Source organism: Eublepharis macularius, chromosome 10, assembly GCF_028583425.1.
Source record: "Eublepharis macularius isolate TG4126 chromosome 10, MPM_Emac_v1.0, whole genome shotgun sequence".
In the NCBI taxonomy this organism is placed as follows: domain Eukaryota; kingdom Metazoa; phylum Chordata; class Lepidosauria; order Squamata; family Eublepharidae; genus Eublepharis; species Eublepharis macularius.
In genome coordinates this window covers 90,402,140-90,416,149 of record NC_072799.1, presented here as the reverse complement: position 1 = coordinate 90,416,149, position 14,010 = coordinate 90,402,140, and the positions used below count along the sequence as shown (strand labels likewise).

The 14,010-nt window shown below is 43.0% G+C and overlaps 1 protein-coding gene across 1 annotated transcript in view; it reads right to left on the bottom strand.

Moving 5' to 3' along the window:
- CORIN (corin, serine peptidase) overlaps nucleotides 1–14,010 on the bottom strand; it is a 160,361-nt gene that overhangs the window by 59,517 nt on the left and 86,834 nt on the right. Inside the window, exons 9-10 of the mRNA XM_054990136.1 lie at nucleotides 8,984–9,129; nucleotides 7,166–7,273 (exon numbers count right to left, since the gene is read on the bottom strand). Coding sequence (XP_054846111.1) covers nucleotides 7,166–7,273; nucleotides 8,984–9,129 — 254 coding nt within the window. The remainder of the gene's footprint in view (nucleotides 1–7,165; nucleotides 7,274–8,983; nucleotides 9,130–14,010) is intronic.

Sequence of the window (14,010 nt, the reverse complement as noted above, 5' to 3'; positions counted from 1 at the left end):
GCAGAGCCACAACTCACAACAGGGAAGGCGTCATGGTGAAAAACCCGGGCACGGCACTAGTGTGCACCCCAGCCAACCACAGGGACGTCAGTTCAATGGAGAGGGAAAGGCTCCAGCCAAGCACCAGCAGCAGAGGCATATGCATGTAAATCACTGCCTAGAATTCCCCATTGGGATTTGTAGTTTAACGACTAGCAAACAGGGCAAGGGGAGCTCTTGTCACGCCTCCTTAACACAGATTTTGCTGGGGGAGGGAGAGGTCTCCTGTAGGCATAGATCCAGCAGCAGCTCCTGCAGAAATCCAAAGGCAAATTGCATAGCACGTCAGCACAGCAGATCCGATCAGCTGTGGTCAGCAGCGGCTCAATACACATTGGTGCCCAAGGCGCCCTCTCTGCACGCTGCCCCTGCAGGCTCAGAGGCATGCTGTAGACATGCTCTGCAGCCCCTATGGAACCAACAACAACAGACCAGGGGCGGGGCCACCGGACATGTGCGTATTTTCAAGATGTGCCGGAATGCCATTCCACTGCTTTCCAGCTGAATAAAAGCCCTGTTTCCTGACCACTTTAGGTAGGCCATTCCATAAGGTGGGGGTACCACTGAGAAAGCACATATGTGGGCAGCTGTTGATACTGCCCAAATGCAGGGTGGTATCTACAGAAGGCCCTATCCAGATGAGCAAAGCTGTTATGGCGTAACATAGGGGTAGAGGTGGTCGCACAGATATGAGGGTGTTGGCCATGAAAGGCTTTGAATGTGATAGTCCCACTGCTGCCATGAGCTCAGTAGGTGGCCTTGGGTAAGCCACTCCTCTCAGCCCCAGCTCCCCAGCTCATTGTGGGGATAATAATAACACTAACTTGTTCACCGCTCTGGGTGAGCCATTAATCTGTCTAGAAGAGCGGTATATAAGTATCATTTCTTGTACCTTTCAACCAATGCACTGGAGTGCTTGCTGTGAGGGGTTTGGGAGTCTATCTGCCATGGACTGCCATCCCTAGAACTGACAATAGGCACAGTTGTTGTTGTTGTTGTTGTTGTTGTTGTTGTTGTTGTTGTTGTTAGTCATGACCTTGAATTGAGCCTAGTAACTGATAGGTTCACAACAGAATGGGCGTAATATGCACGGTCCGTCCAGCTCCTGAGAGTAAACGAGCTGCAGCGTTCTGCACCAACTGGAATCTCGAAGTCAACTTTGAGGGGAGGCCTAAGAAGAGGGCATTACAGTAGTCTACTCTCAATGTTACTGTGCCATGAATGCAGGTGGCCAAATTTGCCATGTCAAAGTAGGGGGCCATTTTCCAGGCTAGTCTGTGAGAAGGCCTTTTTAGCGGCTGCATTTACTTGCTTCTTCAGCAGCAGTAGCACTGGATCTAGTATAACCCCTTGGCTCTTAACTGGGTCAGCCAGGGTCAACTGAACCCCATCAAAGGTCAGAAGCACAACGTTCTCCAAGATCTCTGCTTTTTCAGCCAACATTATTTCCGTCTTGTCTGGGTTCAGTTTCAATTTGTTTGTTTTTAGCTAATTGACAACATCTGTTAATTAGCAACTCGTCTAACAGCAACTCGACTCTACTGCATCATCAGGGGATTTAGATAACGAGATATAGAGCTGGGTGTCATCTGCATATTGATAACATCCAATTCCATAGCCACGAATGAGTTCTCCTAAAGGCTTTACGTAGAGTTTGAAAATGTAAATGCTAATTGTTTTCACTGTGCAATATGTTGTTTTATAAGACCATTAATGTCAATGTTGTAAAGTGGGAAACAAAGATGTTCTTTGGTTTATAATGCCACATTTAAATAGCCTCCAGTGCAACACTCAAGACAAATCTTGAGACGTGGCGCCAGCTCCAAGGGAGAAGGATGCTTGGAAAGTGAGCTCTGTCCCTCTCCACCCTAAAGCCTCAATTTAAATTGTCATAACAGAAATTAAAAGCAAAAGAACGAGAGAAATATGAGTAAACAAAATGCAGAGAAGAAAAAAAACGTCTCCAAAAAGCTTCACGATTTCTTTCCTGCCTCACAGCCAGCAGCCGAGAAAGAAAGTGCGACGACCAAAATGGCAGTTGAAAACAGCGAGGGTAAGAATAATTTACCTATCTCTGCCAATCCGATGCTTGCCAAATTATTTACCCAAATGGAACAAAAAATAATGAATAAAATCTCAACTATACTTCAACCATTTGAAGAACAACTAACAGAAATAAAAATGGCTTTAGGCAAAGTAGCACAAAAAACTAACCGAGTGCTGATACTAAGCACGTTGCTACGGTCCGAAATAGCTCTCTTACAATGGGAGAACAAACAACTCCAAGAAAGACTTTTACAAACGGAAATCTTGACAAAACAATCTAATCTTAAATTCAGAAACTTTGAAGAGCAGATAGCTCTAAATGCAGATCTACCTTCCTTTTTAGAGTCATGGCTGACACAGCGTATGCAGCTTGAAAAGGGAGCAACCTCTATAATCACTAAGGCTTTTCACCTGGGGACACAACCCAAAAAACAATAAACCAAGGGACATATTAGCTATGATTCCTGACTGGAAGACAAGAAGTAAAATCCTGGAAATAGCAAGAAATAAAGGCTCAGTTCCATATAAAGGGACTCATATCCAAATACTCACAGGCTCGCCATCCACAGTTTTTTAAAGAAGAAAAGAAATTAGATCTACAACAGAAGCACTGAGAAAAGCCCAAATAAAATATAAGTGAACTAACTACACAACTCTTCAAGTAAAAATGCAGGATACCATCTACCAAGCCACAGATCAGGAAACTGGAAGGATATTATTGCAGGACCTTGGCATTGAGACTCTTAATTTAATCAATTTAATTTATATTTGTATTCCGCCCTCCCCATGCCAGCAGGCTCAGGGCGGATCACAATTTGCACGCAAAGTTAAAATTACATCAGATACCATTTAAAACCATAAATTAAAAAGATCACACAGTGGCATGGTAAAATATACTATACGTAGGCACATGGCATAACCCTTTAGTCAGCACCAGAGCATTTGGAAGTATTCAACAGATGGAGATGTCACCACCAGTGGGGAGGGCACAGTCCATACTCAACCAGATAGGGGGGCTCCGCCTAGCACCAACCATACGCCTGGCGGAACAGCTCCGTCTTACAGGCCCGGCAGAAAGATAACAAGTCCCGCCGGGCCCTGGTCTCATTAGACAGAGTGTTCCACCAGGCTGGGGCCAGGACCGAAAAAGCCCTGGCCCTTGTCGATGCCAGGCGGGCCTCCCTAGGGCCAGGGACCTTTTGAACTGTGACAGAACATCACAGAAAAGAAAAATGCCCATTCCTCTATCACCTTACAAGGAAGGCAAGACCCCAGCGAGACATATTTAACAAGCAAAGAAAAATCAGACGGAGAAGTTAAAATTCAAGTTGAAAGCAAATTAAAACAACCTGTAAAATGTTGTGACTGTATATTGTATAAATCTAGTTTAAGAATAGAGGCACGGTGGGGGTGGGGGAGGGAGTGGAGCTCACCGGTAAGGCCTCCAATTATTTTTACAGTTCTTCAAGTTGGTACAGGAAATACCAAATAGTCTATAGGGTGTTTGGGAAACAACTTAATTTAATCCAGTTTATAAGGTATTAATCACTAAATAAGAGGGGATAGAGGTTATTCCAGCAAGGTTTATAAAAGCTATAACAATGGTTACAAATTATTGTTCTTTTTTTCTTTTATTGATATCGTAATTGATCCATAAAAGGTCTGACTTAACAATAACACCTATTTAATCATTACTACAAATGAATCTATTTTATATATAATCTTTAATAACAATCTGATCATTATTAAAAAATGATACAATTGTTTAGGTTGTGTTAGGTTTTAGGTTATCATTTAAGTATAATAACTTTTATTTGAAATTCAAAGAAGAAACAATTACTTGTAAGAAATCTCATTGTTATCATGGTATGTAAACTATTGTTAATACATGTAACAGAAAATTTCTTAGATACCAATGTATAACAACTTTTCTTTAATATTGTAGCTGTTTATTTAGCATAAATAAATAAAAATTTGGAAAATTAAAAAAAAGACAAATCTTAATCATGCCTTCTAAAACAACTGATCAAAATACAGAAAAAAATACATTCACAGTAGCTGCTGAGGCTCAGTTGTGGAGAGTTCTTCCCTAGGAGATGCAACAAAGCCCAAGCATCGTGCCCACTATTGCAATAGTTTCTATGAGATAAAACTCAACAGTAAGTGTTCCACCAGGAATTCCTGAATGATGCTCTAGTCCTGGACCCATTCCAGTCTGGCTTCCGTCCTGGCCATGGGACGGAGACAGCCTTGGTTGCCCTCACAGACGACATTCGCAGGCATCTGGATCGAGGCGGGTCAGCGCTGCTTGTGTTACTTGATCTCACAGCAGCGTTTGACACGGTTGACTATGATTTGTTGGCCAGCCGCCTTGCCGACGTGGGGATTAGGGGGACAGTCTTACAGTGGCTGGTCTCCTTTCTCCAGGGTCGGGGACAGAGGGTGGCGCTCGGGGGAGATCTATCGCCCCGTCACCCTTTGGTGTGCGGGGTTCCCCAAGGGGCGATACTCTCCCCGATGTTATTTAACATCTATATGCGCCCCCTCGCCCAGTTGGTGCGGAGGTTTGGGCTGGGTTGTCATCAATACGCGGATGACACCCAACTTTTTCTGTTGATGGACGGCCGGCCAGACACGGCCCCAGACAATCTGGCCAGAGCTTTGGAGGCTGTGACGGCATGGTTGAAACAGAGCAGGCTGAAATTGAACCCAGTGAAGACGGAGGTCCTGCAGCTGGGACGGGGGCTGCCAGATGTTGGGATCCAGCTCCCTGCCCTGGATGGGACACCACTGGCAACTTTGCCAGTGGTAAAGAGTCTGGGTGTGCTCCTGGATGCCTCCCTATCGATGGAGGCCCAGGTCACGGCGGTTGCCAAGTCTGCATTTTTCCATCTTCGTCAGATCAGGCAACTTGCCCCCTACCTGACGCCCCAGGACCTGGCTACAGTGATCCATGCAACGGTCACCTCCAGGCTAGATTACTGTAACTCACTCTACGCTGGGCTACCCCTGGACCTGATCCGGAAACTACAACTGGTCCAGAATTCGGCGGCACGGGTCCTGACTGGTATACCTTACCAGTCACACATCACACCTGTCCTGCGCCAGCTGCACTGGCTTCCGGTTGAATTCCGAATCAGGTTCAAAGTGTTGGTTCTTACCTTTAAAGCCCTGAGCGGGTTGGGACCGGCATATCTTCGGGACCGCCTCTCCCTGTACGTTCCCCGGAGATCGCTTCGATCAGCGAATAAATATTTACTTGTGGTCCCCAGCCCTAAGGAAGCCCGCCTCGCTTCAACCAGGGCCAGGGCCTTTTCAGTCCTGGCCCCAGCCTGGTGGAACGCTCTGTCAATGGAAACCCGGGCCCAGCGGGACATATTATCGTTCCGCCGGGCCTGTAAGACAGAGCTGTTCCGCCAGGCGTTTGGTGATTGAAGGGGGCGGTGCCATGCCGGCCTCCCACCTTTGGGGTGGGGAAGGTTCTCCCCACCACTGCACCTTGTTAATTTGTTTTATTATTTGTATATTGATTTTAGGTTTTGTTTTTATCGATTTTAACTGTTCACCGCCCAGAGCCCCTGGGGATGGGCGGTATATAAATTGAATAAATAAATAAATAAAATAAGTAAGTAATGTGTTTTGAAAATAATTATTGCTAAATAAGTAAATAGATCTGCTGAAGTTGCCAATGAACATTAGCATACCAAAAGTTAGAACTTACTGATGGTCACAAGTCCTCTTGGGTTAACGTCTTAAAGTGGACTAAATAATATGGTGATCTGACCCAAACTGCTCTTTGGTTTTAACACAGCATACTGCCTCACATTAACTAAAGCTTTACCCAGATCACTAGTGTGTTGTTAGCCGTAGACTTAGAGCAGAGATACCTGCATTTAGATGCTTGCTTAGTCACAGGGGGTCAGTGTTAAAACATACATGCTGTAAAAAATAAAATAGAAAAGAGTCCAGTAGCACCTCTAAGACTATCCAACTTTACTGTAGCATAAGCTTTCGAGAACCACAGCTCTCTTCGTCAGATGCAACTTTATTGTAGCATAAGCTTTCGAGAACCACAGCTCTCTTCGTCAGATGCAACTTTATTGTAGCATAAGCTTTCGAGAACCACAGCTCTCTTCATCAGATGCAACCGTCATCTGATGAAGAGAGCCATGGTTCACGAAAGCTTATGCTACAGTAAAGTTGGTTAGTCTTAAAGGTGCTACTGGACTCTTTTCTATTTTGCTACTACAGACTAACACGGCTAACTCCTCTGGACCTGTAAAAAATAAAGTGTGCAAATGTGCAGCCATGATTCAGATTGAGGCAGCATGGGAAGGGAAGCGGGAAGAGGGACGTTAACCCTTCAAGCCCAGCTCTGTTTTGCTAACTGCCTATTAGCTCCTTTTTATCTTAAAAATACTACTAACAGTATGGGAAGCCTTGTTTTGAATAGTAAAACCAAGCAGAGTCGGAGGGTTCAGTTTCGTTTTTTCCCTCCTGTATGGCCCATTTTGAATCACAAATGTGTGCGTCTGTGTGTGTGTGCGTGCGCTCACATGCCCAATCTTTTAGCCCAATCTACATTTTTTTTAAAAAAACTGTTGTGGGGATAAAATTGGGAGAAGCAAAAACCCTTATATACCAACTGACCACCATGGAAGAATTGGTGGAATATAAAAAGAAATTACTTTTTTAAGTTGCACAGTCCCCCAAACCTGTTTTTGACCTCACACCTTTCTATTATACTTTCTTCTTAGTTTATAACTCCCCCTACCAAGTTATTCCAAGATTATAGGAATAGAAGATGTCATTCAGGTCCAGGAGCACCTTAAAGCCCAACTAGATTTCCAGGGTATGAGCTTCCGAGAGGAGTTTCGACTCTTGAAAGCTCATACCCTAGAAATCTAGTTGGTCTTTAAGGTGCTCCTGGACCCGAATCTCGATCTTCTACTGCAGACCGAATCAGTTACCCATCTGAAACTATCATCAAAGAAGCCATGGTAAACATTAACAATCAGTGACTGCCCTTGACATCCCATCTACTTTGCAGTGAGTACATTGTCTTGTTCAGTTCATTTACCACAGTTCTCTTCATCACTGTCATCTTCACAGTCGGCGTGACCGTCACATCTTCGGGAGGATAAGACGCACCTCCCTGAATGACACTTGAAGTGACTGGGCGAGCATTCTGTCAGGGAATGTACAAAGTCCAATCAGTTTTTTAAAAGTCCAAAGGGGAAGACAGATGCAAACGAAAAAGAGACCTCGCAGGCTGTCAAACAGCCAGGAGTTTAGCCCAGTGTCTTCCCAGAAATACATGACGGGCATCCATTCCAATGACTTAAGTACTAGCTCAGCCTTCCATCTTGCCTCTCCCCACATGCCTTTTACCCCTTTTTTTAAAAAGTACAACATGAACATTAATTAAGCATATTAATTGAAATGGGAGAGCCAGTTTGGTGTAATGGTTAAGAGCATGGGACTCCAATCTGGAGAACCGGGTTTGATTCCCCACTCCTCCGCTTGAAGCCAGCTGGGGGACCTTGGGCCAGTCACAGCTCTCTCAGAGCTCTCTCAGCCCCACCCACCTCACAGGATGTTTTGTTGTGGGGATAATAACGACATTCTTTGTAAACCGCCCTGAGTGGGTGTTAAGTCATCCTGAAGGGTGGTATAGGGGAAGGTTCCTTTTTGTGGTGGCAGTGGGCCAGATACTTGGCACTGTGAGCAGATGACACGTGCTACATATTTGCAGGAGCCGGACTGTTTTCCAGAGCTCCTCTGTGAAAAGGGACAGGTGTATTTGGATCTATTCAGGGCTTTTTTTCAGCTGGAACGTGGTGGAACGGAGTTCCGGAACCTCTTGAAAATGGTCACATGGCTGGTGGCCCCGCCCCCTGATCTCCAGACAGAGGGGAGTTTAGATTGCCCTCCACGCCACCGAGCAGTGCAGAGGGCAATCTAAACTCCCCTCTGTCTGGAGATCAGGGGGCGGGGCCACCGGCCATGTGACCATTTTCTCCAAGGGCAACCCACTGAGTTCCACCACCTCTTTTCCCAGAAAAAAAGCCCTGGATCTATTTATCAAGGAACAGGAGTGCCCCAAGGCAGCTAAAATAATATCTAAAATAAATGCACACTAACACACACAATAAGGCAAAAGAAGCAGCAGCTGGGCATTCATCTCCCCCCATTCCTGACAGAATAAAAGGGTTTAACATTTTTCTTAAGTACAAGGAATAAGCTACCCTGGCAGACATTTCTGGGGAGATAATTCCATAAGGAATTCCTGCCACTGTTGAAAACGTGGCTCTACGCAGGCAATACTGGTTTCAGGTCAAGAAGGAGATCAATATCTCTGACCCAACAAGCATAATTCGTCAGGAAGCTCTCATGTTCAAACCCCATTTAAACAAACGGGAGGAGAACAACTTGCACCGCTCCTGTTCATCTCAGTGTGAACCAGAATGTACAAGGGGGACCATTTCACAATTGAATTAGAAAGTCAAATGATATTTACAAATTTGTCATTATATTAAGGAAATCCTATAAATACCCAGCTCCTTTAGCACACTTCTCCCATGTCCAACGGATACTTTACACCCTGGAAAATATCACAGAGTAATACAATGCCAGTCCAGTGGCATCCGACAACTTTTATTCCAGCTTTCATGAGTCACTTCCTTGGGTTTTTTTTTTTTTTTGAAAATTTGGCTGCCATTTTGTACTCTCATCCAATGCTGCTGTCCTCCAGTCTTCTATCACCCCTTTCACAATTGTGCTTCATGTAGTTATTTCATTTATAATTTGGCTGGAAAATTAATCTTAAATATTACAAAATGAAATACTAGTTTAAAAAAACGTCAGTATCAGTTCAAAGTACTGAAACACAAGTCACCTTCTACATCCTCATCAGGGGTTAGACAAGTTTGGATGCTTGAATTTTCTTCCGGGAACTGAGTGCAGTCAGTGTCGTCTGGCCATTGTAAGCCCACGATCCCGAGGACAGATTCGCATCGTTCCTTGGACTGTTCACAAAGTGCTCTGAAAAAAATTGTCACTGCTCACAAATGTAGTTGAGGAAATACAGATTTAAAACTTATATATACCCCACATGCAGGGCTTTTTTTCTGGGAAAAGAGGTGGTGGAACTCAGGACCACACAATGATGTTACTTAGGGTCAGCCAGAACAAGGGGGGAGTTTTTTAAAGTTTAAATCGCCCTTGGTGAAAATGGTCATATGGCTGGTGGCCCCGGCCCCTGATCTCCAGACAGAGGGGAGTTTAGATTGCCCTCCATGCCACTTGGCGCGGAGGGCAATCTAAACTCCCCTCTGTCTGGAGATCAGGGGGCGGGGCCACCAGCCATGTGACCATTTTCAAGAGGTGCTGGAACTCCATTCCACCGCGTTCCTGCTGAAAAACAGCCCTGCCCACATGGCAGGAAAATACAGAGTTCTGAAGATTTAAGAGCTGTTCACATGGTCCTTCTTATGTACATGGTACTTCTCTACAAAACTCCAACAGATTTTTTCCAGGCTGACCAAAGACTTTCTACCATTTCAACCTGATCAGAAAACATATCAGATTTTCCATAAATGGTAGACAGTGCCATTTCAGCCCAGGAAGAGTTATTTTAATTTCTCTCAATTTTAATCTTAATTCTTCTTTTAATTCTTATTATTTTCTTCTTTCTGGTTTACTGGCTGTGGCTTGTTATCTTAAAGTAGCTTCTTTGGCAGGGTTGTTTGGACTATGTCCTTGCAAGGATGCTGACTTGGTTTAATTAGCCTTTCTGTTGCGTGAGAGGGAGGCAGTGGGGGAGTCGGTAGGTAGGAGATGGGAGACTTGTGATGGGGAGACTTCCACACTCTCTTTCACGCTGTGGTTAGCTAGAGATATAGTTATTTTACAGTGATTCTGCTAAATTGTACTTGAGTGTTTGTGTCTGTGTTTTTCCCGTCTGATGGCTAGTTATGAGTAGTTATGCCCTCCTCAGATATATTATATGTATCAGCTAAATCTCCTCATGAAGTTAAGGGGTAGAGATAGGCATGAACAGCAATACGAACAAAAAAAAAGCCACGAACAGCCCAATCTGCTGTTCACGAACAAGCTGTTTGTGAGGCCCCATTCTAAATGAACAGGTGGTCGTTGCAAGCCTCATTCTTTGCTGTTCATTGTTGTTCGTCAAGCCAGACAGTCTGGCAGCTGCAATCAATTCCCTTGGCAACTTAGGCAGGGATTGTCTGAACTCTGTCTGAACTCCTGCTGTTGCCCTGGAAACCCCAATCTAAGCCCAATTTAGCTTGATAGGCAGGTCTTCCTTTCAAGTGTGGAGCTCCAAATTTGTTACAACAAGGGAGCAAAGAGCAGGGGGGAGGGGGGCTCCCAGCTCTGACTTTGCAGACAGTGGAGAGGGAGAGAGACAGTTGCTGTTGGCATTTTGATAGAAAGAGTGCATTGTAGGTTGAATTTTCTTTTTGTGTGGTGGGATAGGGATCTACCCCTTCAAGTTCCAGGGCAGCTGCCAAGCTCTGGGGCCAAGCTATTATTTATTATTGGTACTTTTCCTGGTGCCTGCTCAGGTCAGGTTTCTGGGAGTGGTGCAGTAGGGATCTTGACTTGGATGATGGCTGGAGGAGAGCCTGCTGGCCCCCACGAACAGCTAACCACAAACATATTCATGAACAGGGCCATGTTCATGGTTGTTCGTGAGTCCCTGTTCGTGGATGGCAATGAACAACGAACATCATGTTTGTTTGTTTTTTCTGTTCGTGCCCATCTCTATTAGGGGGTGAATTGCTACTTTAAATATACTAGTATCACAGACTCAATTGATTGGGAGGAATTTGCAGAATATTTATGAGGAAATAGAGAACCTAGCTACTCTAATTCCAAAAGCAACTGGCCAGAACTTGGCACCTCCCGCAGATAACAAGAGAGTTAATAGGGGCTTTGCTGAGCCTGATAGAATGCTGGGGAATAATGAAAAGCAAAGGACTGCCTTTGACCCATGCAGGGTGGTTCTGAACATTTACCCTTCTAGAGGTCTTATTATCAATTGGAGAAATAAGCGTTTGATCAGAGAACACTTAGCAACATTATTAGATCAAAGTATGTTGACCTAAAGTACTACGAAAGATTGATAAGCGCCATTCGCTGGGATAGATTGATGATCCTTCCTCTTACCTAGAATCCCATCTTTGATTATGGCTAATGCTGAGTGGTTGCATTCACACAGCATTTTTTCTTAGAATTTCCTTAAAACCTTAACTTTCTCCTTTGCTGTCTATTAAACGCATTTTGCCCCAAAGACCCAAGAATTTGCCCATTTCAAAAGAAGGGAAAGAGAGCTTGCTGATTGATCTAACATCTCCAGTCAATCATATGCAATTTCGACATAAGAAGAGGAGAAATAATGGATTCTTTTAAGAAACAGTTGTAATTTTCAATGCCTAAAAACGATAATTTCTTAGAATCATTTCAAGATCGCTGACCTTAGAACAGTCAGATATTATTGATTGTATCCAACAGTTTTAAGCTAAATTAATTAAAATTAGATAGCAAACTGTAAAACAGGGGAGTGAATCAAAAGTCTTAAAACAAAGGAGGTTTGAAAGACTTGTGACTGTTTAAAATAAGAACTGTTGGATTAGGAAAGGCTTCAATAAGCCTAAATACAAATGATTTCCAATACCCATCTAAACAAGTGAGTTATATCATCCCATGTCTACAGAAAAGATCTCATAGAGATAGTTCATTCTTGCAAGGTGATTAGCCTTCTACCTCTATTCCCCTTGAACTAATAATTCAGATACTCTATGGCATTGCTATTAGATTTCCGTAATTACGGAATCTTTTGATCATCCCCTTTGCCAATTTATCCACAGGATAATAAGCATTCCTCAATGTGTCTCAAATGTATCTCATTCCTGAATTATTCTTAACTTTTAAGTTAAGAATAAAGAGCATCTTCGCCGTAGAAGCAGGAGGTTTGCTCTTTTTTCTTAAACAAGATGTTTACTATTCTGCTTGGATGAAGAATATTGATAACAGGTTATTATGAGTCATTTGGGGCTTACAACCAAAGACATTCTTGTGCTGGGTTAGGCAGAGACCCTATCTACTGTTAAGCATAGTTTTGATTACAATAGTACGGTACGATGATATGGGCTCATAAAGTTTGCTCAGCCCAATTTCTTGGTATCTTCCCTCCATAGTCCTCACCATTCTTCATGAAATATTTAACAGCTTTTTGTTATGCTCTGGCTCGACTGAATGCCAACTGCTCTGAAATACTGAATGGTAGATTCCATCATATTCCGTATTCAGATTGCCTTTGTTCTCGTAGTCAGGATAAAATTAGCACTTTCAGTGCAATCCTAAACAGGGCTTAGACAGGAGTAACTCCTGCTTAGGATTGCACCATTTGTCTCATAAAATATTGGAATGTCCTCTTTTACTGTTTTTAGGAATTGCTGGATTTTACCTTCTTTAACTTGTGCTCTGGTTAACGCTTTTCAGAGGGAGATTCTTCCCAGATAGTGATTCCAAATATAATTTTATTGGTTGCTAAATTTCTGTCTAGCATTAATGTATTATTCTATTAATCATTGCTCATACGAGCTCTGAAAAGGAAAGGAAGAAAGGAAGGTAGACAGCAATATAGCAATGAATCCACAGAGGATCGTGGAAACAGCCGCACCAGCACCCAAAGTGTCAGGATAATTGCATGAGTCCACTTGATCCAAGCTATTTTTATGGACACTTGAAAGCAGAGTTATATGGATGAGAAAGAAAAAGAGCTTTATCCACTGTTACTTTGTCTATAACTTGCATTACTTCTTTATATAAAAATTGTCATTTCTTCTTTGCTGCTTCTCCTTACAAAAATAGCCTTATTCTTTTGCATCTCTCCTCATATGAAAGCCTTCCAACAGTAATAATTATATCGAATGCGCTTTATTAGAGATCTATTCTGTATTCATTATAGCCACATAAGATGGAATAACAAGAAACAGAACACACTATTATATAAAACAAAATCCCATCAGTGCCTTTAATGGTTCTAAGACACTTCAACCATTATTTCCCTCAAAAGTCAAGTGCAAATCAGATGCACGCGTGACAAGTATTAGGAACTAGACAAAACACACAGTTGTATTTTATAAAGTTCCATGGCATCTTGCAGATTCCTCTGGAGCTATGTTCCAGTGCCAAAAAGTGAAGATCATTATTTAGATTTCTCTTGTGACTGAACCTGGATGCTGGAAGTCTGTTCCATTACACAGCTGCAATTCACAGCCGCAAGTAAAAATGACACTGGCCACAACAGCGGGGTATGATAGATAAAGCGTAAGATTTGGAGATCTCGATACGAATCCCTGTTCAGCCATGAAACTCACTTGTCTTTGGACAAGTCATCATCTTTCTGTCTAACTTGCCTGGCATGAGTGTTGTGAAGATAAAATGAAATAACCCACGCGTTCTGCCTAGATGTCTTTGGAGAAAGGATGGGATATGAATGTGACATAAAATAAGAAAATGGTAGGACTTTGTGTAGACAATCGCACCTTAACCAGAGATTGGCATGTATGATACACAATGGTCTTCCGTTAACATCTACAACGTAGTGTAAGAAAATAGTTTTTAAAAACCCACAAGCACAGTAAGGGAGGGAGCTAAGCAAGCCCCTCTACTCTCTAATACCAGAAGAAACATATATTTGCTTATGCTGCTCAACGTGCAGCCTGAAATGTCCTGAATTCTATTCTCTATTTATTTGTTTACTAGAAAACTAGTGTGCATTTATACATGCAAAAACTGTATTTGGAAAAATTTGGTTTGCATAATTGAAGCACTGGAGGAATTCCTGCAACCAAGTACTTCTTTTCTCTTACAATATTTGTCAGAGGAAACCTT